The 25,285-nt window shown below is 54.2% G+C and overlaps 3 protein-coding genes across 3 annotated transcripts; all 3 read left to right on the top strand.

The window, feature by feature from the left end:
• Positions 1–5,070: 5,070 nt before the first annotated feature.
• On the top strand, positions 5,071–9,808 carry LOC113147256 (Holliday junction resolvase MOC1, chloroplastic-like). The gene is made up of 8 exons (XM_026337187.1): positions 5,071–5,186; positions 5,362–5,558; positions 6,115–6,224; positions 6,495–6,662; positions 6,765–7,111; positions 9,128–9,252; positions 9,426–9,570; positions 9,727–9,808. Exons 1-8 carry the CDS (start codon positions 5,071–5,073, stop codon positions 9,806–9,808), a joined length of 1,290 nt encoding a protein of 429 aa, XP_026192972.1.
• Positions 9,809–12,292: 2,484 nt separating this feature from the next.
• Positions 12,293–14,284, top strand: LOC34617566. The gene is made up of 3 exons (XM_026337186.1): positions 12,293–12,306; positions 13,432–13,841; positions 14,163–14,284. The coding sequence occupies exons 1-3, from the start codon at positions 12,293–12,295 to the stop codon at positions 14,282–14,284; spliced, it is 546 nt and encodes a 181-aa protein (XP_026192971.1).
• Positions 14,285–16,272: 1,988 nt separating this feature from the next.
• Positions 16,273–25,146, top strand: LOC34617567 (calcium-dependent protein kinase 2). The gene is made up of 20 exons (XM_026337184.1): positions 16,273–16,336; positions 17,043–17,364; positions 17,549–17,880; positions 18,072–18,165; positions 18,637–18,734; positions 18,883–18,962; positions 19,114–19,231; positions 19,418–19,487; positions 19,646–19,810; positions 20,130–20,273; positions 20,599–20,669; positions 20,932–20,982; positions 21,261–21,332; positions 22,072–22,155; positions 22,693–22,877; positions 23,160–23,316; positions 23,423–23,512; positions 23,881–23,957; positions 24,469–24,594; positions 25,105–25,146. The coding sequence occupies exons 1-20, from the start codon at positions 16,273–16,275 to the stop codon at positions 25,144–25,146; spliced, it is 2,442 nt and encodes an 813-aa protein (XP_026192969.1).
• The last annotated feature ends 139 nt before the right edge of the window (positions 25,147–25,285 follow it).

Genomic DNA, 25,285 nt, shown 5'->3' with positions numbered 1-25,285 from the left:
TTGGCGAAATGGATACGAGCGATCTGTCTTCCTTTTATTCGTTTCCAAAATGGCCAGCGAACGGCACTGGTCTACACATTCACCCAGTGCCACCCTTCAGGTTCGCTACCAAGTCTACACGTTTACATACAGACCATCCACGTATCGCCATGAGTTAATACTGACCTCGGCAACCGCCTTTTAAACCAAGTGCACTTACTTAATACCTACACCAATTGTCTTCAACCAGGATTATTGATGCCTGCTCGCAGTGAATAAGGTCCTCCAAGCAGTGCAGCAAGCGCAAGTCCTGTTCAAAGAGAGGTAATGAACAGCCATGCTTCACCAGCTTCTGACGCAGGTAGTTGACCAAACGAACATCGAAGTGTTCCAAGTAGAGGGGGCATTAAGGCTTCTGAAACGTGGAGTGGAGTTGCGGGTCAAATAGCTGTCACATCGTCGGTTTGCCTGCAAATGATTCTTCTTTGTCATGGCTATAAATTGGCAATCCGTATGGTCGTTAGTGAGCACCTACATTGGCAACTACGACCAAGAACTTATTTGCTAAGCAGCCCGTACTTGCCAGAGAAAATAGAAGTAGGACAATGGTGGTGGGATCGGCATTTGGGGGCTTGTGGTTGAAAAATGATTCACTGTTTTTTGTCCTTCTAGCTCCTTTAACTGAAATTATATCGAACGGATGTCAAACAGATTTCATCAAAGTTCCTGGATAGCATAGCTATCCGCAATTTTCAATTCCAGAAAAGACTTTTGCACTTAGATGTCTCGCCAGACTCAAACTTTGCCGCTTTATTTTTACGAAGTCACGGCCATTAAGTGCTTGAGCCTGCTACTTGTTTGTGACTCCTTCGGCTCAGTGGACAGTATGCTTAACTCCTGCGTCAAAGTGCCAACAAATGCAAACGTCCAGGATTCGGGTACGCTTGAAAGGGAACGCCAAGCTAAAGTGTTGCAGGAAATACAGCCATGTAGAGCTGAGTCCTGTTGCAGAACTTGCAAACCAGTTGTGGGAACTGGATTGCACATACTGTAATCTACATAATCCGCTAGCTTCTACTAGGAGAAAAGTGGCTTCACATAACAGGAGCTGATCTCAAAATTTGCAAACTGGCTAGATAGAAGCTGGCAGGAATATGTCGGCGTGAAACATCACTTGACAAAATCCTTCACGTTACAGCGATGCTTGATAACGAATTGTAATATAGCACACATACGAGGGACTGCTGATCTTCACCAAAGAAAGGTGTAGCTTTTCGTCAATGAGGTAGGTGACGCAGGCTCCAAGGACCGACCGCGTGCGTTTAAGTCCAATGCAACAGTAGCCATTAGCTGTTATAGGCGGGCAGATGGGTCTGTGATTGCTCCTAGGATGTAGGTCTGTTACGCCACGGCCGCCTGAAGCACGACTTATGTAGAAATCGCATTCGTCTAAAATCTGCACCTGTAAGAACATTTTTCACTGCTTCTCGGCCTCTACATTTTAGTTACTCCGATCTTGTACTTCTAACGAGATGGTATATGCAGGGGTGTCCTGAAGCTTCCTTCGAAACAGAATTTTATTTCTTTGGCTGCAGCCCCTTTCCGCCTTCGGTGCAAAACCTAAAGCTCAGTTTTCCAAAAGTGGACAAATTTTGAAGCTCTACAACAGGACGCAACATAGAGCCCTACATGGTCGGGTTAGCTATACTAGGCTAGCGTGTTTGCCACCGTAGAATACACTTTCACGGTTTGTACCTTTTGCGCCCAATTTGCGAACTGCACCGTGTGGGTGGCACCTCACCACACGAAACGCTGTGACTGCAAGTTTTACAGCTAGAATAACGGAAGTATTTTGTCGCTCTGTGTTACTTTACGAAGGGACCCCTTGCAGGGACTTGTGGCAGTGGGTTGAAGTATTATGATACAACACTGCATGTGCCCAAAGCTAATGATGACGACGCCGCATTTTCCGTTTCACAGAATCAGTTACCGGACGTGCTGTGTATGCTATTATGGGAAAAATGAGCACTTAAAAGGGTTTCCTGGCCTCCTCCCTTGCGATGAACGTCAAAAAGGCTGAGATTACAAATGTCAAACGCTGTTGCATGAGACCGACGTGGTCTTTCAGTCTGGGTTTGAGCGCTCTTATAAGCTTCACACCAATGCATAGAATGTAGATACCTAGGGCCTAATAGTTGCATCATTAAAGTGCTCTCAGACGTTTAGTTATCGTGAGAATGGGGAGCCCGGGTGGCCCACCAGGCATAAGTGTGCTTGCCGTGGGGACTTCTAGGGGTGCCCGCCTTGGCTATGCTGAAGGAAAGGAGAATGACTTTAAAGCTATGCCTAAGGCTAAACGAGTTCATGGAGTGTTGACCAAAGGAAACGTACTTCGGCAGACCCAATAAGGGCAATTCCACAGCGGGTCCGTCTTGAGCTATTCACTGCACTTTCGATGGCTACAACTAAAACCCCTCTGCCCAGCCGATTCCATCATATAGGGGCACTGGAGTTTAGTGTCACCCTGACAGTAATGGTCGCTTTAGAACAGCTCGTCATGGGGTCTCCTCTTGGTTGGTTAGCTGCGGCTACCATTAACACCAGGTCGACATAGGTAAATTTCCTCCTTCTCTATACCGAGTAGCAGACAGGAGGAAAAGAGTTGAGCTTAAATTACTCATGGTAGTTGCACGAACTTTACAATGTGCAGAACCGCAAAAGGCAGGTCCCAGCTTCCAGTGTGGACTGGTACTAGAGCCACATGGTGCGACGCACCAACTATTGTTTGGGCGTATTTAAGAACACGCAAATTTTGAAATAGCCAATTCCCTAACAAGAGATGCACCGATAAGCTTTAATTAAGGAAGACGTAAGCAGTTGCCCTCAGTCACTGGTAATTCTACCACTCTCAGGACAAGCAAACACAACGTGCCAGATGCGCTGAACCCGAAATTAAAGACAACACAGTACTTAGAGAGGACAAATAAAGGAAAAGAGGCATGAGACGAATATTTGAGAGGCTGTGAGAGCGCACTATAATGTTCGGGGTGCACTTGGGGGGTTGACGAAAAGTTAGACCTTGGGGCGTTCACCGTCCCCGGAGATATCAGGGGCCCCCAAGCTTTAACGCATAAGCATATATATATATATTCATCCTGGCGCCATTGGTGGTATCCCAGCATTCCCCTTGGGTAAACCTGTGGCAGACCCAGTTGCATCTATCAGTTCCGCAGCTCACATATCGGCTTTGTTGCCCCCGTTCTTGCAGACTGGGTGCTCTCAGGGCTGCTTTTCGTAGTTCGCAGGTGAATTTCTAGGTACTTGTTTCCCAATAAGCCCCTATGGTGCTTAAAAGCGCACGCAGTAGTTTTCGTGAACGCAGTCCGTAGCCGACTGCCGAACCTGCCTGGCATGAACTGCTGACTCGGTGAACTCCCTGCCACATCTGGCGCGCTTACTTCATCTCTCTCTCATGAGCGCCTCAGCAAGCACTTGAATCCGTCCGTAGATAACCAATTTATTTTGTCCCTCCTCTTCCCGCAGGCAACTCTCAGGGGGGCTGCAGCCCGCGGCCGGTAATCATGGTGTGCAAAGTCCCATTGCAGCCCCTAATGCCTGAGCCAACTGCAGGAGCTATTGCCTCTAGATGATCTCGCTTTCCGACTTTTCGTGTGAAATATCATTTTGCGATCACAAGGAAGAACAGACAAACCCCACGCTGGCCCCTGTGGCTCTCTCTGCCGTTGCCGCCGCTCTGCTGGCAGTGAGCAATAGACAGCCGGCGGAACGCAAATCGCAGTCCGACAGTTTCTTCTATGAGATTCATTAGCTCCTTTGTCATCTACCCTCGCTGAGTCTCTTCTCTTTTTGCGCTCCTTACCTCAGGCCGAGGCCGATCAGAGGCACAGCAGCGTTGTTTGTCGCACGGGTTGCACCGTCCATGCTACGCAATTGTTTTCTCAAGACCCTAGGCTTTCACACTGGCAGACAGGATCGTATTCCTCATGCCGCTGCATCGACAGGGAAGCATATGCCTGTCCCAGCCACCGCCCACTGCCTCTGCAATCCAACAACCTTACCCGCAGGAGAAGCAACAAATTAATTGAACGCTTCGCGAGGACGATCTGCTAGCCTGTCTTCTTCATCTCTTCAATACACGGGCCTCAGCGGCTTCGAGGCTGGGGACCTCGCACCAGCACCGCTCTCCGCTGTCGCAGCAGGAGCAGCAGCAGCAGGAGCAGCAGCAGCAGCAGGAGCAGCAGGAGCAGCAGCAGCAGCAGCAGCAGCACGCCAGGCAGTGCAGAGACTCTGGTGGGACATGGCGCATGCTGTGGCGGGCGCAGGCCTGCTGCTGCATGCGATAGCTCTTGCTGGAAGCCTCACTTCATAAGCCGAAAAATCCAGCCCCAGCAGCCGCCGCAGCAGCAGCAGCAACGCAGCCTCTTTGCGTAGGACTGACAGGATCTGGCCTGAAGCTTTTCTGCCTTTTGGGGACTGTGTGCAGACAGCGGGCGCTCTCCTCTCGCTCGCGTGTTTGTGCATGCATCGTAGGCTATTTTCTACGAGGCCCTCTTCGCAGGCGTGTTGGCCTTTCCCCCTTCTCCCCCTCTTTCCCCACTCTCTCTCCGCGTAGACACAGAGGCCCTCCCAGGGAAGGAGAAGAGGAGAGGGGAGTTCGCCGAATAATGCCACGTGCAGCAGCTTCTTTGTGTGTGTAGTTCAGTTGCAGCAGCGGCGTCTTGGGAGTGAGGCTTCGCGCTGCAGAGGAGCGGCAAGCTGCAGACGCAATGACAGCCTCTGGCCCCCCGACTCAGCGGCCTCATCACGTATTGGCACGAGCGCCTCATTCTCGCCCTCCTCCTCGGAGGCAGCTACCTCAGCACCGTCTTTCCAGCCGTGAGGCAGCAGCTCCCGTCTCTCAGGGGCAGTGGCAAGGCGTGGGAAAAGGTCGTCTCAGGCGGGTGCTCGCGCCAGAAGCAGCGCTCAAGCAGTGCAAGTGGGGAGCTCTCGCGTTGCCTGCGGAGGAGGGCTTTGCCGTTGTGGGGGGGGGACCTCTGCTGCATCTCAGCACGGCGTGTGTGGACTGCGAAGATGCCTTACAGGCGCTCAGACAGATTGTCTGCAGCGGCTGTGGCTGCTGCAGCTGCTGCCCGGAGTGCAGCAGCAGCCCCCAAGGCAGCAGTTGCGCGAACAGCAATCACGGCAGTGTATGGGCGTCTCCCTGCGGCTCGCCTGCGCTGAATCCCGGTGCGCTGCTTCGCAACGCAGGCAGCGCTGCCTTGCCCCCGCATGCAGAGGGGGAAGGGGCTGCTTCCTCCCCCCGCCTCCCCACAGCGGCAGGCTCCGCGGAAGGCCCTCTTGAGCCACCCCCAAACTCGCCAGAGGAAGAGTCGCTTTGCAGCAGGCTTCTTGGTCCAATGCGCCGCAATCTAGCGAGGCTTACGAGCGACGGCGTGACTTCGCAGCTGCTGCTTCTGCGTTTTGGATGCGAGGAGGGGGGGTTGCTGCAGGAGGCCAAGATACCCCTGCCATGTGCCACTACTGCCGCGGCTGGAGACTTTCCAGATGCCGTGAGCACGGTAGCTGCACGGGCAGAGACTGCGATGAGGGCAGTCTCAGACGGCTGCAAGGCCTCCTTCGTGGATGACAGGTGGCCTTATAGCAGGGTCAGAATGTTGCTGCTGCTGCTGCATGCGCGGCGCTCGCCTGCAGATGAGCGGCAGCCCGTGGCTATGCTGGCACTTGGAGGGAGGGCAGCAGCGGAAGCGGCGGCTGCTGCAGCAGCGGCAACTCGCCAGTGTACCTGCAGCTGCCGCAGGTGCACTGCCAGACGGGCTGTAGTCAAGACAGAAAACAGAGACTCAGAGGATGGTAAGAGATGTGAAGAGGGCAGCAACGGCAGCTGCAACGACAGCAGCCCCGGCAGCTGCAACGACAGCAGCCCCGGCAGCTGCAACGACGGCAGCAGCAGCTGCTGCTCCTGCTCTACCTGGTGTAGTGTAAGCCCTTGTGGCATGATTTATGCGCGTGTAGACTGCAGCGGCCGCTTCAGTGAGCTGCTGTGCTGTTTGCTGCTTCTGCCGATTGTGGAATATCGAATGCGTTGCGGGACGGACCCTGAGGATTCTGTTGTAGGGGAAGAGGTCGGCAGCTCATGCGAAGCAGGCATTGCAGCTCGTGACAACTGCGGCATGCCGCGAGGCAGGGAGTGGACTGCCTCACGCTTGTCTGCAGCACCTGCTCCTGTAGCAGCAGCAGCTGCTGCTCTCTGTCGAGTGAGAGTAGCGCCAAGCCTCAAAGTCTTCTTAGGCCTGGTAGTGGGGACGCTTCATGAATATTTGGCTAGAACAGCCTTAAGAGAAGGCCCTTCCTGTACTACTGCTGCTGCTGCTGCTGTTTCTTCTGTGCAACAACAACAGCAGCATCCGCAAGCACCTGCAGCTGCCCTGGCGGACGCGATGATCGCCTGGGAGTGCGCGCATGCGCTGCGGAAGACGCGTGAGGAGCACTTGGAGCAGACATCGGAAGGGTCAGAGGGGGGGCCCCCTGGGGGTGTTACGGGGGCCTTAAGTGTGGGGTTGCCCGTTCAAGCCACTGAGCGAGGCAGTCTCCAGGGAGCTAATGGCGAAAAGGCGGATGCACGGACGGCACAGCCTTTGGGGGCCTTGCAGGCACCCCTGCTGGCTTGGCAGCAGGAGCAGGAAGAGGAAGAGGAGCAGCAGCAGCAGCAGCAGAGAGAGGAAGAGGCCAGGGAGAGGGGAGGACGCTTGAGGGAGGATGCTCAGTCGGTTGACGCACCGAGGAGTGGGAACAGACACAACAAGCCAGAGGCAGCAGCGCCAGCGACAGTCCATGAGTTGGTGACTCCTGTTTTACCCGGGCTTGTGCACTTGTCGCCTGGAGCACCGACAACTACAGGGGAAGCAGCAGCAGCAGAAGCAGAAGCAGCAGCAGCAGCAGCAGAAGCAGAAGCAGCAGCAGCAGCAGCAGCAGAAGCAGCAGCAGCATTAGCGACTGCGCGTGCTAGGAGGGCCTCAACAGGTGAACTGGTGTTGAGGAGGAGGCGGCAGCAGCAGCAGAGAAGGGTGTTGAATGGCTTACCGAACGCTATGCTTCCGCAGACACTTGAGCAGCCGGAGCTGCTTCAGCAGCAGGAGTTGCTTCAGCAGCAAGAGCTGCTTCTGCAGCACCCCCACTCGCAGCAGCCGCAAGAGCAGCAAGAGTCGCAAAGCGGAGATGAACAGCGAGAGCTTCAAAGCGAGAACGCGCGACAAGAAGCCTCCGAACCTCCCAAGGGCTGTTCCTCCTACGTGCATCCCATGGGATTCTACTGGCCGCAGATCGCATCCGGAGATCCCCACCTGCAACACAGACTGTGGCGACAGCAGCTGTGGCAGCAACATTACTGGCAGCAGCAGTACTGGCAGCAGCACCAGCAGGAAATGCTGCGCAGACGTCAGTGGCAGCAGCAGCAGCACCAGCAGCACCAGCAGCAGCAACAGCAGCAGCAACAGGAGCAGCACCAGCACCAAAACACCTCTGCAACTTCGTCGGGGGCGATGGAATCCTACCCCCATGAGGGAGGCCACCGAGCAGCAGCAGCCGCTGCAGCGGCTGCTCATCGCCAGCTGCAGCAGCACCTGTATCTGCAGCAGCTGCATCAGTATCACCAGCAGCAGCTACGCCTGGCGGGGAGGCTTCAGGGGGCTGCCTCTGAGGAACCTGGGCTTGTAGGTTATCCGCCGTTCGTTCCGTATTGTATGCCCCATCCTGCGCTGCTGCAACAGGTGCACGGGGAAGCCCATCAGCACTATCCAGTGTATCTACAGGGGCCCTTCCGCGAGCAGGAGTTGCAGCAGCAGCAGCAGCAGAAACAGCAGCAGCAGCAGCAGAAACAGCAGCAGCAGCACCTCGGGTATGGGCGGGGCGGCCTCCACATGCATGGACAGATGGAGGCACAGCGGCGGAGGCTTCGCAGGCGTGCGTCTCCTTCGGAAGACTTGCTGCTCGATTACCACCATGCAGCAGCTGCAGCGGGGGAGTCTTTGAGGCCTTCTGTCTCGGGTAGCGCCAACGGATCAAGGGGCGCCTTTTCTGCGGGTGTTGGAGTGGCCGTCTCTTCGGAGCTCACTGCCGGCCTGCAACAGCAGCAGCAGCAGCAACAGCAGCAGCAGCAGCAGCAGCCTCACGCGTATCAGCAGAGGCAGTGGCGGCCCCCTGGAGAACCCGAGGGGGGCCCCCACATGGGCTTCCTCGGCGATAGGGATACTGCGCCGCAGACGAGCAGCAGCAGCGACAGCAGCACGGCAGCGGCTCCCCAGCAGCGGTGGCAGCAGCAGCAGCAGCAGGCAGGAGAAGACACAGCAAGCGATGCCGAGGCGCGATGCAGCGGAGACGAGCGCACTGCCTCCTTTAGGCAACACGAGGCGTTGGCTCGGTTTGCAGACCCAAAGCACACCACCCAGGAGCGCTATCTGCAGCAGCAGCAGCAGCAGCAGGTGCTGCTGCTGCATCGGCTGCAGCAGCATCCCCCACAGGAGGAAGAGGAGCAGCAGCGGCAGCAGCAGCAGCAGCAGCAGCAGTGGCATGCGAGCGTGTATGGGCAGCAGCAGGTGCCGTACTTTGGCGGCAGCAGTCACCAGCTGGTTCAGCCCATGTTGCATCCCCATGTGTTGTTGCAGATGCAGCAGCAAGCAGCAGCAGCAGCAGCGGCGGCGGCAGCGGGAGGGGGGGAAGCGCAGGGCCCCATGGGGTACGTGTCTGGCGGCTGGATGCCGATGACGCAGCCTGCAGGCTTGTTGCTGCATCAGCAGCACAGGTTGTTGATGCAGCAGCAGGCCGTAGCTGCTGCTGCTGCCTCTGCAGCACAGCAGCAGCAGCAGCAGGGCCTGCCGCATCCAATGGCTAGCGGCGAAAAGCACAGCGCACAGCAGCCGCTGCCTCCGAAGCAGAAGGACTGTCATGACTATGGAGGTTTTCAGCAGAGCAGTTGGTACAGGGCAGCTCCCCGCCATCCACCGCGTTTGTGGGGTGGTCCTCCGCCGTTTATGATATTCATGCCGAGTAGTGGACGGCCTCCCTACGTAGCCAGTCACTTTCTGCATCCTTCGCGGGAAAAGCAGCACGCTGCGGAGGAGTTTTGGAGCAGGGCGCACGCAGCGACAGCAGCCGCGGAGATCCCAGGTTTGTCGTGCGGCTCCGACTTCTCGACGTGTGACGTTGCCGCAGCAGCGGACGCTGACGCGGCCGCTTTTGAAGCTTCTTCCTCCAGATGTGATAGGGGGGGGCGACATCGAGGTCGCAGCAGCAGACATTCTGAGGCGCGCAGCTACAGCGCGCATCAGCAGCCGCCTCAGCACAGCCGTCAGCTGTATGAACAGCCCCCCTACAGGCTGTTTGAGCAGCAGGGAGGGCCTCCTGCGTTCCCCGTCGCACCCTTCCCCCAGCAGTCACACCAGCAGCACCACGCGACGACGCTCAAGCAGCCGCATGGCAGAGGCTACGCAGATGTCTCCACGAAGTTTCGCGGAGAGCCTCGGCAGGGGCCACGCTTCCGTGGGGGCCGCGTCGCGGAAAAGCTCCAGAGTGGCGGTGCGAGCAGCAGTGGCAGCAGCAGCGCGAGCAGCAGTGGCAGCAGCAGCGCGAGCAGCAGCGCAGGGGTTGCCGGTGCTCACCCAGGCGGCTTGCAAAGTCATCTGCAGGGAGGCTACAGCGGGGATTTTTCCTTGGGGCCTCGTGCGGCTTCAGAATGTGGAGACGCGTCCTTACAGTGTATTCCCCCCTACTCGACTGGCCCTCAGCGGCCTTACGGGGGGGGTGTCTTCTCTAAGGGATCTGCGACATCAGCGCCTCCTCCCGAGGGCTCTTGGGTGGCGGCTGATTACGGGAGGAGGACGCAGGGGTGTCTGTACGTCCAGCCAAAGTATCGGCAGCAGCAAAAGGCGCACGCCCACCTGCAGCCGTTCTACCCGCAGCAGGAAGGCCTCCAGCAGCAGCAGCAGCAGGAGCAGCAGCAGGAGCAGGAGCAAGAGCAAGAGCAGCAACGTCAGCAGCGGCAGGAGCAAGCGCAGCTCCAGCATGCGGCACAGGATCCTGCTTCCAAAGAGCGAAGCAGCAGTATGGGGAGCCAGGCGGCCAGCGGGGCTTCTGGAGATTGCTGCCGCAGTCCTTTGAGCACCTCCTCTCTTCAGTCGGAGCCGAGCTTCAGCAAAGGGGCTTCCGACAACGATAGTCAGCTTTCCGACAGACTGCCCTCTAGGGAACTCCCGCCTTCAGCAAGTCAGTCGGCCCTTGCACTAGGGAGAGCGAAGAAGGCATCTGAGGCGGCGTCTTCTCTTTCTCTTGCGGCTGGGGAGGGCCGTGGCTGCAAGGGGGACGTTCCTCTCGAGCAGCGCTCGCGCCAGGGAGAGTGTCTCGACGCGCAAGCCGCAGCTGCTGGGATTGAGACCACGGATCTACATCCGGCAAGTCGGGGAGCGGCAGTGTCGGCAGCTGCTGCAGCCCCCGCAGACTCCAACAACTCTGCAGCCTTACTCGCCGAGTCTAGTTCCTTCGCCGATAGGGGAGATGAGGACGCGGTGAGACATTCAGCACAGGTGCAGCGCTGCCGCGGCTCCCGCAACAGGGCCGGTGCGGCTGATGAGGCCCCCTCTGCTGCAGCCGCTGCCACGGGGGGAGGGTCGCCTCCTGTCGCACCACTGGCGGCAAGGGGCTTGTCGGCCTCTGGTGTTCAGGCGGAGTTCGCGGCAAACGCCGCCTCCTGTTCGGTCGGAAGTGGATGCCCTGTGCAGTCGCCGACAAGCGAAGGCGAGGGTGGCGCTGAACCCTTCTTCTCGGATATCGGGAAGGCGCAGGAGGAGGGCCTCTCACGAGGCCTTTTCAACCTCACCTCCTTCCTGATTGCGACTACTCCCGCTGTGCGGGTGTCGCGGCGTTTTCGGCGCTCCAAGCCGAGCAGCACACCAGCCAGGGAGGCTTCGGGAGCGGCCGCAGCGGATGCGAGAACAACGGCTCACGCGGTTCAGCTCCACGACGGCGGTGCAGCGGCGCCAGTGCGTAGCAGCGCGTGTACGCCAGTGCTGAGCAACCCTGGGGAGCAAGAACACGGGCGAGGCGGAGGCGAGGGAGCGGCCTCGTCATCGGCCTGCACACTGCTGAATGCACGTGCTGACTGCCCGCCAGCGGAGGAAGCAGGAGTGGGAGCTGAAGGAAGCAAGGTCGAAGAGGAAGAGGGGCTGCCAAGTTTCCCCTTGAGCGAATTGTGGCGCTCCTTCGACGACGCGAGCACCTTCGGCCTCGAGGTGCCTCTGCTGGACGAAGAGCAGCGCATAGCGTATGTCATTTATGTTCCTTATCTGTCCGCCCTCCATCTGTTTCCGAGGAAGCGGCAGCAGGTACAGCCTGAGCAGCAGCCAGAGCCCAAAGAAGGCGACTTTTCCAGCAGCAGTGGGAGCGGCACCACTGAAGACACCTCAACAACGCGGCCAGGCTGCGGCGGTTGTTTCCGCTATATGGAGGTTCGCCTGCCGTATCAAAGGCGGCCCTTGTCGCAACAGGTCACCCAGCTGTTACAGGGGGCCGAGGTGACTCAGAGTCAGCAGCTGAAGCTCCTTTGCTCATCTTCCGAAGAGCTCTCCGATGAATCATGGTAAGTCCGCTGAAAAACGCATAGGCTTTCCGCCATTCACAGAGGGCATGCAAACAGCGCTCCAAAAAGGGCTGCCGCGATGGGCTTGTGCAGTGGGTGTTGGAGCGCCGTGAAGAAGCGTCTATTCTCAGTCCAGGTGTCTACTACCTTTGCGCTAAAACAATACTATAGCGCTTCTGTTTCGATTCGCGGGATGATGCCTCCAATATCCATATATACATATATATCAACTTTTCCAGTGCGCTGTTTGCTCGCCGTGGGTGTCTTCTACGCATCTACGACTGTCTTAATTTCCTTTTGGCTGCCTTTTCTTCCGCCCCCGCTGGCGCGGATCGTACACTTTGCGCGCTAGCACGTGCATGAGAAAGCCCGTGATGAGTTTTCGCTTTCGTCACTACCGATGAGGCCCTTCTAGGCAATGCTTGCACATGCGAACAAACTGACTGGCCAAGCGATCTGTGTGCGTAGTATTTTCAAGCCCAGTGCCTTGCACAATGCGCATTTGTATATAGATATATAACCATGCATTCCACACATACATGGGTGTTCGTGTGTCTGGGGACTGTCTGTGTATGTCTCGCACCAAATATTGAGGGAAGACCTTGACATCGCTATGATACGGCTACACACTATTTTGCATCCGTGTACATCGCTCGAAATTCGGTGATGTGTATCTTTATGTATATACACATTTTAAACGGCCTATTTGCCAGTTTTCATGATTGTGCGCGTGTGTCGCTCATGCACGCGTGCAACGGTCGGGAAAACCTGTTGCTTGCGTCCGCTCTCCATGCAGGTGTATAGACATCTGCACTTCATTGCATGTCTCTGTTTGCTTTTATAGAGCGCTTTCAGCGGCTGTGAGTATTCTCTTGAGTACTTCCAAGCATGAATTTAAGCATCTATATCTACATATAGTATCACGCGTTCAAGTGTATGGACATGCGCAACTTCATACAGAATTGGGTTGCCCCTGGCTGCACGTGCGTCTGCGTAACTGTATGCGGAATTTCAATGTGGGTGCATATGTGTCTTGTCGTTTAGCACACCGTGCTTCCGATCTGCATTTGAGACCCCTATGATTTGTAATTTGTTGGGCGTATGTGTGTGCCTGTGCCGAGAACTGTTGCAAGACGCCGCAAAAGGCCTTATACATGTGCTTGCAGCATTTTTTGGGGTGCGCTGCTATCTATGCTGCACTTCTCTTGGCCTATGCTTCTGGGAAGTCTTCTGTATGCGACATGGTGTTGCCTTTGCGGTCATTGCTCTTCTTCTTTATCGCCTTGGTGTTTTCGCACTTGCGTGCTGCTGCGTGCCTGAAGAGATCTTGTGATGAGTTTTCGCTTTCGTCACTACCGATGAGGCCTTTTGGCCAATGCATACACATGCGAACAAACTGACATATGGTCTCTCCCACCGCGCGCCGGTGCCACCTCCCCCAGTGCCGCTTGCATTCATGCGTAGCTGCTTTTGCATTTTTAGTGTGCGTGCTCTGCAGTGGGTGCCTTTATTTTTGATGCATGTGGATAAGAGGCTGGCTGAGCCATCACAGAGGGGGGATTAGGGCAGCTGTGGAACCGTACATGGCGCTGTTGAATACAGTTTCTTTAGGACAAGGCCCATTGGGCTTATGTTTCGAGTGTCATTCGTTCGTAGCGCGCTTTCTGCGTGTCACAGTGGGGCTTAGTTCAAATCCTGAAGCCGTATGTCAGGGGCTTGCATTTTTCGCCGTTTCCCGCATCCGCTTCGACTCTGCCTGTGTGTCTGTCTGACTGTTTGTCTGTGTGTCTTCTTCTTGCCTGCAGGCTGTGCGTGTACTGGCAGGCGATACAACGCGAGTTTTGCAAGGTTCCCGCGCCGTCCTTTTTAGTGTACTACCGCTTGCGCCTAACTGCCTCTCCTCAAGCGCCTTTCTGCGCCCCCGATGCCATTGCGAGCGACGATGCCACTGCCTCCCCCAGATCTGCGGCTGCCGAGAGCAGTCCGAAGCGTCAAGGGCAGAGGTCGGCGGGTTGCTGCGCAGAGCATGGCGCTGAGGATGCGAAGAAGGAGGCCTGCAAGGGGCAGCAGCAGCACAGAAGTGCTGAAGGGCCGCTGCCGACAGGCGGAACGGTCGGCGAATTGCAAAGCGGAGAAAAAGGGAAGGATCGATTCATCGCGCTGGCGCGTTTCGCGGTGATCGCTAGTAAGGGGCAGCAAGAGTGGCTATCGTCGGGTACGCACGCACGGCGGGCAGTTTTTTGAACGGCTTATGAATAATGCCGCTTCCGGTAGCGCATTGGGTGTTAGTACTGGGGCTCCAGGGCAGCGCATAGATATGCAAGAGAGCAGTCGCACATTTTTCTTGGGAGGAGTCGCACTTGGCCGGTGCAGCGGCAGGGGGGCAGGCGCTCGGAGTTATCGATGTAGGGCCCCCCCAGTCAGTCTGTCAAGAAAACATAGGATGCTCCGTGTGCAGCGCAGCATTTTTTGCGCTTGTCGAGGCTGTTGCGTGGCAATCGCGGGGCTTGCTACCTCTGTTCTGGTGCGTCATCAGGCAATGACGATCGCTCACAGTTCTTCAAAGCCGAGATGATGCGCCTCGAAGAATGGCTTAAAAAGTCACATGTAAACCACCCAGACTTCAACTCTTTCAGAACTGGTACTGTCAAACGGTAATTAGCTGCAACGCTAGCTAGCTGGTCTACAAGCTGGCTGGCAAGCTGGGGATATAAGTATCGGGCTGCCTGGCTAGCTGTATGCTATGAGGGCAAACGGCCCGTTGGCCGTGTAGGGGCTGGCGGCGGATACCTGCGTGGCTAGCTGGGTGCTTCTTGCTGGCGTGCTACTTGGTGGATGCTGCCGAGGACTATCTTGCTAGACAGGTGTACCGTGCTCGCTAGCCAGCTAGCTGGAGCTAGCGGTGGATGGCTGCAGCTGGTGACGGCTAGTAAGTAGCAAACTGCATGTTTGCACCATGTTCCGGGTACTGTGACCCTGGAGCTCACTGCCGCATATCGATATATCTAGATTCTGTAGAGAAGGCTGGAGGTGGGCGGGGAGCGGGAACTTTGAGTGCTTCCCTTGTGTGATACAAGGGTTTTACTGAAAGATTTAAACCCTACGCTGTAAAGTACAACTTCACCGAAGACCCTGCTGTTTTTCACGACAGCAGCTTTTCTTCACACGTGGCAACAGGTTGGTAGCTCTTCAAACTTCTCGGTTGTTCCACGAGTTCTGTTACAAATGTTCTATGGAGCGCTGATGGATGGGCTGGACCCTCTGAAAAGTCTGATATACTATAGATACACATGTCTGAAGGTTCCTGCATAGTCACTTTACCGACTAGCAAAGGTGGGTAAGGCAGTTATTTTGCTTGAGGGGAGACCTAGGTATGTGGCTTCATTGGGAAGCAAGGACAGGGTAGCCGTGTTTTTTGGGAAGCGTCTTCCTAGCACAAGTAGATTACTACTTCCACTTTGAAGAACGTAGTCCGAATTCCGACGGCTTCCCAAGTGTCTCGCTGCGCTACGGCAAGCGACGATTTGCTAGATTTTGACGAATCCACATATATATATATATATGTAGATGCTCAGAGATATCTTTCGCTAGAGTACGCTTGTTAACTTGCCACGATCCCCACGTCTTCCTGCTCATCACCGCGCAAAGTTCAGTGCTCGCACACACTGGCGGTTCTGGCCTAGTATTGGTAACTCATTGCAGCGGCCTATCCAATTTCAGGGCTAGTTCATTTGGCAGGTGCGATATTACATACTTTTGGGCCGGTTTCGACTTCTAGAATTTGGGGGAGAGTCTGGTGCCGGCACCTACGGTGACTCCAGTTCTGAAAACGCATATTCGAGGTGTTGCAGTTTGAAAGTTTGTAGTTGGTTTTGGTCGGGATCGTCCGGCCTCTCTCGGAGGGTGTGCACCTCGGTTGCTTGCCGCTTTCCTCCGGTTGATCTTCGCTGTCTGATTGTTGTGTGGTTTGGGTGCTGTCGTCCCTTCCTCCTAACGGTCAATGTTGGCCTGGCCATGGCCATCACGTGCAACGACTTCCCACACTGTCTCAGAGATTTCAAATTCAAGAGAAATTTGCTAGTCTCTTCTGCATTCTACTAGCTAGGCATATTGCTTGCAAGGTCTTTGCACCTAAGGGGCGGCCATTCTACGTCGGCTATGCCGGTTGTAGAGAGCAAGGCCTTCTACTGGAGCCGAAGTAGCTGCTTATGTCGTAGTCCCTCTCTTCCCAGCACTACTGTAGCCAAAGGGGTGAAACAGGACCTTCGTAAAGCAGAGCTCCTGGTGCGAGTAGAGCAGCCTATCGTGATCCCCCTCCCTCCGTTCGCTTATCGTGAGGTCAATGTCAATTCTTGTTCCCTTAGGGTAACTGCAGTTGGGAGAAGCCCCCTAGAGTGCCATATGCATATATATGCGTGCCTGATAGCATCGGCTTGCCTCCGTACGACGCCATTAATGTACGGAGCTCTTTGGGCCTTTCGAAAGCTTGCACTGTGGGCAAATGCCTGGCTGGCTTCGATGGAGATTCGTGGTATACTATGTTCCAGAAGACATGTAGTGCATCTTTGCTTGAAGCGTGCGTTTCTTAAACAGGAATACGTGTTCTTTTGCCCTCACTAAGAGGCCCTGGTCATCTGCTTTGTATAATGCAGGTGAAGGCAGCTGGCACAAAGCGGATGGCCTCTGCAAATGGCTCCTGTGAATCTCATAGCAATGCACTATCCTAACTTAAATCGCGATTAAATCCTACAACTCAGCGTTTCATTCAAACAGGCGAAGGAAAAGCTACAAACGACCTGATTAACATTTCTGCGATCTGTTGAGTGTCAGCTCTGACCAGCCTCGGACCTTCTCACCCCTGCCAACCGCGAAAGGGTGCCTTGCCGTTCCCTCTCTTTTACTACGCTTCCAAAGCCCTGTCCTGCATTTCTTTTCCTGGAAAGCACTAGTTAAGTCGTCGAAGGAAAACGGGAGCAATTGTTAATTCGCTGCAGACCTCGGCGACGATCCACTGGTCAGCGGGCTGCAGTCATGGCGGTCTGTGAAAGATTCTGGCTGATTATTCATCAAAAACCTGATCTACCGGCATAAGTCTTGATTTAAGCTTGTTTAGAACGAAGGCCTTTGAGGCAGGTGACCTTATATACCCCCTCCTGTGCGCATCGGTGTAACCAGCAGGAGGAGGCTTTCTCTTACCACACCTCCCCCTCCTTTCCAAGCTTTCTTCCTCCTTCTATCCCCACAGCCTTTGGCGTGTCCCAGCTATAGGCTTTCCCTCTCGCCCGCGTTTGCGGCTCCCTGAGGCTCGAGGGCCTGAGATATCCGCCTTTACACAGTTTCTATAGAATCACGGGAACGACGATGGCATGATCGACCCTTACCTCCCTCCATAAACCTTCCCGTAATTTTCCTTCAGGTCCAACACCGCGTTGCCCCTGCTCCGCACGGCTCTTGAGCCTTGTTGCCTGCTTTCTTTCCCCTTGCGTGGGCAAACTCCTTGCCACGCTCGAGCATTCTTCCAGCCTCCTAATAGCCCTTAGAGAGGCTGCCCCTCCCTTTATAAGTCGCTCTGCTGGCAATTCCAGCACAGGCTCACTCTGCAGCCTCCGGAGTTCGACTGCTACCGCCTCCAGGCCAGGAGGAGGGGCATCCACAGAAACTGTGATCGTGGAGCCCAACAGAAGGACAGCTGATACTTTACCTTTCGGACAGATGCATTCAGACGCTAAGGGGGAATAGCATTATCATTCCTTCAAGGCCAGCAACAGAGGCAGCACCCACCATCTCGAGGAGGAGGCAGCACCAGTAGCAGAACGGTGCTCACGAGGCTGAGGCCCACTGTAGCGACAAGCGGACGTAGAGGCTCGTTAATATCCTTTCTTCTAGATTTTTCCTGAGAAATCCAGAGAGGAGCTCCCGAAGTGTGGCGCTCCAAACAAACAGGTTGCGGCTCTGTCTAGACACTCGGAGAGAGGCTCGGCTTAAGCATCAGCTACAAAGATTGGTGGGAGAACAGACGTCGTGGAGAAGGGGGCCCGGAGAACGCACAAGCACTAGCGCCTTAAACAGCGTTTTTTTTCTTGGTAGTGTCTCAGGAGCTTTGTTAGCTGAAGCAGCTATGGCCGGAAGATACAAGTCAGCGCAGCAGCAGCACCTGCTGCGGCAGTCCTTGGCGGTCTCTCAAAGGGCAGGTGCTGTGGCGGCTGAGCCTAGACCTCGAGGTATTCTGGCGCTAAGTGCCCCGCCTTTAGCCAGTAGCTTCTGCTCTTTATAAGGCAAAGGACACGGCCCTTTGGAGCCTGGTTCTGTGGTGTCTGACTTCTGATGCTGCTGCCGCTACCGCCAAATGGGCGAAACTCTACAGCAGCAGGACTATTCGCTCATGGGTATGTAGGCGGCGTGTATGTGAATGCATGGTGTCGCCTTTGCTCATTTGCGCTCTCAGTGTCGAATCCTCCTCCCGAGTTGATCCGCAGAAAGTTGGAGCAGGTGATGCACGGCAGGGAGAACTTTAGGAAAAGCGCTGCTGCCTCCTTCAGGTAAAAAGTGCAAAGCTGGAGGGAAGGGGGAGCGGGGGCTGGGTGGAATACGGCGGGGAAGAGGGCCGTAGTGGACGCCTAAGGGGGGGAGAGGGAGGAAGTCCTTACGGGGCGAGGGCACTGGAAGGCGATTCCGCAAAGGGACAAGTAGGGGAACGGCAGATCATGTGCGCTTTCTGCCTGCGCACGTAAGGTTCATGAACAAGTCGAACGCAGAGAGCAGAGGCTCTCCGTTTTTTAGGATTTCTGAAAAGCGTTTTTAGCGGAAAGGGAGATGCGATCCTTGCGGAAGGGCATCTTTTTGTTTGAAAGAAAGGCGTTTCTGCCCCAACCTTTGTTGGTGGTGACTTGGAAAAATCCCCGATGCAAAGAGGTTCACACAGTCGGTAGCCTGCGCAAAGCCGACAGGCCAACTCGAACGGGAAAGCGAGCGAGGACACGCGTTGAGGCGTTGCTGAGTTTTTTTCTCAGACAATTCGACACATCTGGATCGGGCGTCTTGAGGTTCTCCGACGTGGCAGCCCTCGTGAGGAGGCTGTGCAGCAATCTGCAGCTTCCGCCAGTGGACGGTAAGGGCAGCGGGAGGGATTTTCAGAAACGCTTGTGGCAGAATGGCAGGCAAACGCCCCGCTGACTGCCCCTCGGCGTTGAAAGACAGTCAGGTACAATAAGCGTGCCTGTTCCCTTGTGCGTTTCCCTCTCCTGGTGTCCTCTCAGAATCTGCTTTGCGGACGATATTTGATGCGTTTGATTCGTCTGGTAGCGGTTGTTTGGAGCTTGAAGACTTCTGTATGATGGTGAGCTGAGCAGGGCGGTGTGCAGCGCAGGGGCTTTGCAGGTGCCAGAGGAGAGGCACGACGCAGGCAGTGCTGCTTTTTTGTGGATTTCTGCTTGGTAGAGGAATGGCTTGACCTTCGCGACTGACGGTTGCCTCTCTTGATTTTGCAGTACTGGGAGATACTGTGCCGCATAAGGGAAAAGTACTACCCGGAAAAGCAGATGCGGGTTCGTCGCTCTCTCTTTGTTGGCCGGCGGAACCTGGCTCTTGCAGGAATTTCGATAACGGGTGAGACTCGCGTTTTTGCACGCAACTGCGCCTTGTGCTTGCAGCGCGAGCTGGTATTCTCCTTAGGCTTGTTGCACTTTTGCTGGGGGAAGCTCCTGTGAGCCTGTGTGTGCTCGGCCTTTTTTAGGCAGCGTAACAGGAGACATGTTGCTGGCTGGCTGTGCCCTGCTGCCGTTGTGATCGCAGATCTTTTCACTTTCGCGAAGAAGCTGGGATCCGGCTCTTTCGGGGACGTCCACCGCGTTATCGAAAAGAGGCAAGTCCGAATTATCGCTTTTTAATAAACAAAAACACATGAGCAAGCGGCTTAGAGAACCAGAGACAGAAAAAATATCGGGCGCCTTTGGAGGCTACTCAGTCTCCTTTTGACTTTCTCGCTTCGCTGTGTGTTTACGGCTGCTTGGGTGCTTCCAGCAGTGGCTTAGAACGCGTCATCAAGACGATAAACAAAGACAGAAGTCAGGTGCCTCTCGAACAGATCGAGGCGGAGATTGAAGTTCTCAAGTCGTTAGACCATCCGAACATCATCAAGATTTTTGAAGTCTTTGATGATTACCATAATGTGTATATCGTCATGGAGTAAGCCACACATTTTTTAACAGCCAGGCTACGAAGAGGGGGGATTTCGCGAAGGCAGCCAGTATTCAGAGGGTGTCCTTTGCATTTTCGCTGATAAAGTGTTGTTTTGCCGCCCCTAAAAGGAAGGGCGGCCCCTCTCTTTCCAGGGGGCCTCCTGGGAAACGCTTAAGGGAAGCACTGCGTACATACACGAGGCCAAGAGCTGATCGTGGCAGCTGCCTTATCTCTGCTGGCAACTGTCTACATGCGCGGCTTTTCGAGTCTCACAACACCTGTGCTTGACTCATCCCGATGCGTTCGTTGGTATCTGTGCTTCAAGGACGTGTGAGGGCGGCGAGCTGCTGCAACGTCTGATAGATGCTCAGAATCGAGGAAGCGCCTTAACGGAGAAGTCTGTCAGCGAGATCATGAGACAGCTGATGAATGCATTGGCGTACTTCCATTCCAAGCATGTGGCGCACAAGTAGGCACGTGGGGTACCAGTCAGAGGGTTTTTTTCCTGCTTTCCGTGTTGCGAGTGATGCGCTTTTCTGCCTTTTCCTCTATGTTTCCCTCCTCCTCGTCTTGATGCCCATTCCAGGGCTGTGAAGAGGGCAACATGGTGTAAGGGCGAAGCGGAAAGAGGGATTTTAGTAGCGCCAGTCGGAGTGCTTGACCTCCAGACTTGATCGCGGCTCGCGCAAGATGTGGCAACAGACGGTCTGCAAAGGGACGTGCGTGGACTCCTTGCACCCTATTTAACTGCTGAGCCTCCTGGAATCCACACAAAGCTGATGCTTTGCATGCAGAGACCTCAAACCGGAAAACGTCTTATTCCAAGACAGTTCCCCGGACTCCCCCATCAAAGTCATCGATTTCGGTACGAGGGCCTCTTCCCGCCGGCTGTCTATGATTCTCCTAGCGTTTGTTGGCTAGTGTGCCCTTTTCCCCTTTCTGCTCCTTTCATTTGTGCGGCCTTGCAAGAGCAACCGCCTTCACAAGTAGGAATGACGTTGAACTTCTAGTTCACAGAAAGGGCGGCTCCCGAGGCGCTCGCTCTCACGGGTTTTCAACGATTATCTGATGTTCTAACGGCGCTTGCTTTGCTTTGCGAGGACGTCTGATTTTCGCTTACTCCGTAGGCTTGGCAGAATTGTTCGAGAAGACCGATGCACATAGTAAAAACGCCGCAGGTGAGGGAGACAGACCCTGTGGCACTTATTCGGACTTTTAAAGGCATTCCGCCGGGCTTTGCTCTCATACGCCGCATACTGTGGTTCCTTTGTTGTACTGGCTTCTCTAAGCGCTCTGCATCGTGTTGGTGTTAACGTACATTTCTGCTATGCAATACCCTGCGCTCGACCTGCCCCTGCTGCTTTCTCGCCCCTTCCATTATAGCCAAGGGCCGAGGTTCCTCATACCGGGACGCTGCAATACGAGTCGAAAGTGCATGTCTAGCGGAATTTCGTAGGCACCGCGCTGTACATGGCCCCAGAAGTTTTCATGCGGTATCTCTCTCTCAAATGCGACATCTGGTCGGCTGGTACGTTAGAGCTTTTCCACAGCTGAGTTTAGTATTGAAGCGCCAGAATCATAGCAGCCTATAACATGCGTTCCCTCATACCCACCTTTTCTCGCGTTCGCTGTAGCACCTTTTTGTGACACATTCATTGAGCAGTGGGTCTGGGCGTGGCTTCCAGTTCGGTCAAAGAGGAGGTATTTTGCTGAAAAAGGAGCTGGCGCGCAATTTCCTCCATAGGGTGACTCCGTGTCTTGTTCTCAACGGCATTGCAGCCTTTCCTTCCTGATGTCTCTCTCTCTCTGTAATGATCTGTTTCTCTCTCTCTGTCTCTGTCTCTCTGTCTTTCTCTCTCTCTCTCTGTCTCTCTCTCTCTGCTTCTAAGTCTCTTGCGTACATTCGTACACTGCGCCTTTCTTCCGTTCGTGGGCGGCAGTGCCTCTTTCAACTTGCTTACCGTCTCTGCCGCTCTCTTCCCTTATCCGGGGCTTCTCCGCTATAAAGTATTCTGTCGGCGTGCCATTCTGCCCATTGTATTAGGTTTCTTTCTACACGTACTGGCTCTTTTTCATTGCATCTCCCACCTCTGACGTCTCGCTTGTCCTTCCCTGCTGCCCGGCACTTTCCTGCGGCCAGCGCTTTCAGTAGCTCTTTTGCATCTCCTGTATGTAGCGGAAGTGACAGTCTCTCCTTCCCTCCGCCTCTCCCTTCCCCTGATCTCAGGCTTTCCAGTGCTGTGCATGTGCTGCCTTGTCCGATTTAGGAGTTATGATGTATTTTCTGCTGACCGGTTGTCTGCCCTTCATCGGAAACACAATCGAGGAGGTGAAGGACAAAGTGTGCAACTGTACGTGAACTGCTGTCTGCACTTAGACAGGAGCTTTTTTGCTTGGAGTCCTCTAGCCTAGAGCTGAATGGGTGTGGGCCTTATCAAACAGCACGGATGTAGGGCACTTGCGCCAAATGGTTGCCTCGTTGCCTCGGTTCTGTAGAGGAGCACTGATCGATCGCGTTCGGGTGTCGCGGCGGCTCGGGCTGCTGCTGCTGCTGCTCCCGTTTTCGTTAATTGAGAGCAAGCTAAAGACTTTGAGGCCAGCACAACAACTCAGTCCTGAGCTTATGTGGAGTGTCAGTCTGCTTTGCGTGCCTTCGCCGCTTTGTTGGATTCGGTCCCCATAGGCGGGCGTGACGGCAACCGAGGGCTTTGACGGCAACTGTACTGAGAGGCGTTTTTCGTCTTTATTTCTGGCTCTGCCTCTTTGCTTTCCCTTCTGTGGCTCGTGCTAACGTCTGCGTCTTTCCCTCCCTTTCTTTGCGCTTTCCTTTTCTGTGTTGATGTCTGCCTTTCTCTGTGTGTGTCCTGTCCCTCTCCCTTGCCTTTCAGCTGAGCCTGACTACGCTCGTGAATGCGCCCATCTGACCGGGGAGGCTGTCTCTCTGCTCAAGTGGATGCTGATAAAGCCCGAGGACGAACGACCCACTGCTACCGAGGTCCTTAAACATCCCTGGTTCAATCAAGCCAATGTCAAGGTCATTCAAATCTCACCGCTTATCTGCGAAAACATGAAGGTGAGGAAAGGAGAAGGTCCCTAGAAAGCAGGTCTTTGGTAAGAGAAAAGGGGGAAGGGAAACTGCAAATATGCCATAAGAGTTGTTCAGGGCTTTTTGGGTAGAGCATACAAGCCAGGTAAGGCCGCTGCCGATGCAAAAGTATTGACTTTTTTCGCTGCTGCCTCTTCCGGAAATTGGCCCTTTCGCCTGTCTCCTGTGGCTGGTCGCGTGCCACATCGCCTCACTCGCTGGACGTATTAAGCGTCAACCCGTACGTCTTCGGCTCCTTCTCTGTTGCAGAAATACATGCGTCAATCGCATCTGAAAAATGCGCTGGTGAACATGATGGTCCATCAGCTCAATGTCACAGGGCCTCAAATTCGACAGATCAACGATATTTTTAGACAATTAGATAAAGATGGAGACGGAACAATTTCGCACACCGAGCTTACAGAGGGTCAGTTTTAGAGTCATAACCCTGTAGACCTAAATCCTATGTCTCACTTCATTGGCGGCAAGACCTAACTCCTTTTCTGGTGCGTATGTGGCTGTTGACTGGACAGGTCTGGAGCAGGTTGGATTGCCTCAATGGGATATCAATAGAATTATTCAGTCGGTTGATGTTGACGACTCTGGGAACGTGTCTTACACAGGCAAGTTATGAGGTAACAGGTATGAGGGGTTGCGCTGAATGCAATGGCGAAGCAACATGTAAACAGAAAACAGCAGCCAGAATGAGATGGGTATGCCTCAGAGGATCGCAAAAATGCAGGCGCCCCTACTAGTGCCGCGCCAGGGGAGTAGACCGGGGGAGAAGAGCGAATTACACGCATTTAAGGTTAAATGCACGCACAGAGATACCCGCTTGAATCTTTTGTACAAACGAGCTCGAGGTATCAGTGAAAGCAAATGTGCCTGTCGAATCAGAGCGAGACACAGAAGTAACTATAGAGGGGGGTTGCTGACTGTTCATCTTTGCGCTTGGCTGTTGCCTCCTGCCTGTAACTTTGCATGTCTACAGAGTTTCTAGCCGCCTGTTATTCGTGGCAGGAGTCTGAGCTGAATGTCATATGGACGGCCTTTCAAAAGATGGACAAAGTGAGGAGTCAGATTTTTTTGTCCTTCGGACTTTGTTCTTTGCTTTCTCATTTGGTCAACACTTTTATGGTTTGTGCGAATGTCTCGAATGAGGTGCTTAGTCTTTTTCGCGCAATTCATCTCCGCTGATATTCCGAAATGGCGGAGCTGTCATTCTGTGTTGCATTCTTGTTAGTTGTCGCTGGCAGTTGTGTGTGCCAAGTGCTGTTGTCGGCTTTTCTGTAAGGCCCCCTCCTTCCACGCACTGCTGGTAGTCTCCTTGTTTCTTAGCCATTTGTTATTGTAGGTTGTCCCTGCAGGTACACTTTGCAACTGGCATTTATTCGTACTTACTTGCTGCCGTGTTTTCATTACAACTTGTCATTCTAGTCCATTTGCCATTAATGCCTTCACCAGAACGCATGTTTGTATGTTTGAAGGGGCAGAAACTGACATATCTGCAAATTTTGGCATATGATTTTATGCACAAAATTGTGATATAGTCGAAATCCGATGCGCATGCTTTCGTTAGGATGGGGATGGCAAAATATCTGTACCTGAATTTGAAGCAGTTCTTGGGGGTGACGACTACCGCCTAGTACCGAAAGATACAGTTAAAGCCCTCGTGGCGCAAATTGACAGAAATGGAGATGGACAGGTTTGTACTTTTCGTTTATATCCTCATTTCTCGCATTTCGGATCCACAGTGCCAGATCTCAGCGCCACTGACATGTTTGGTAGAGTCGTCGTAGTCTGCGCTCTTTTCCTATTTCTTTTATTTTGCTTTACTGCTCTGGGGCTTATCATATTCACGCATGCATGTTTGAGGTATTTTAAAAAGAAATTTGAATGGTGGACGTTTTTGCAACTCTGGCTTCTTGGGAATCGACTGGCATAGGAAAAACTCGCAACCCCGAATAGTAGTTGTTCCTTTCTTGTTTGTTTCTCCTGAAATTTTAGTCTTGTCGACTCTCTTGAGTTGCAAGCTGCTATACTTAGGGTGGCTGTCTTTGAAAGTGCTTGCTGCCGCGCTGCACTTGTGAGTAGGTACTGCATTGGTGTTTCTTTGAAACTTACTCCTTGCAGCTTATTCAGCTCTTGCCAGGTTGCGTCTTGTATTCTTCTGTGCCCATTTATTCGATTTCTTTTGAGGAGGTTTGATCTGCAGGTTGACTGGGATGAATTTCTGCACTATATGAAGCTCAATTAACTTGAGAAAGAGCAAACGCCTTGAAGTTTACCCTCAATCAATGCATAAGTCCGAAAAGTAAGAAGCTGGCAAAGAGGAGGCTGCGTTAGAGCGAAGAAAACAAGCAAAGAAGTGTCACCCTAATTATATCCGCCCAAAT

The sequence above is a fragment of the Cyclospora cayetanensis genome, unplaced genomic scaffold (genome assembly GCF_002999335.1).
Source record: "Cyclospora cayetanensis isolate NF1_C8 unplaced genomic scaffold, CcayRef3 CcayRef3_contig_17, whole genome shotgun sequence".
NCBI lineage: Eukaryota > Apicomplexa > Conoidasida > Eucoccidiorida > Eimeriidae > Cyclospora > Cyclospora cayetanensis.
The sequence above is the reverse complement of the archived record's forward strand: the minus strand, read 5'-3'. Positions and strand labels throughout refer to the sequence as shown.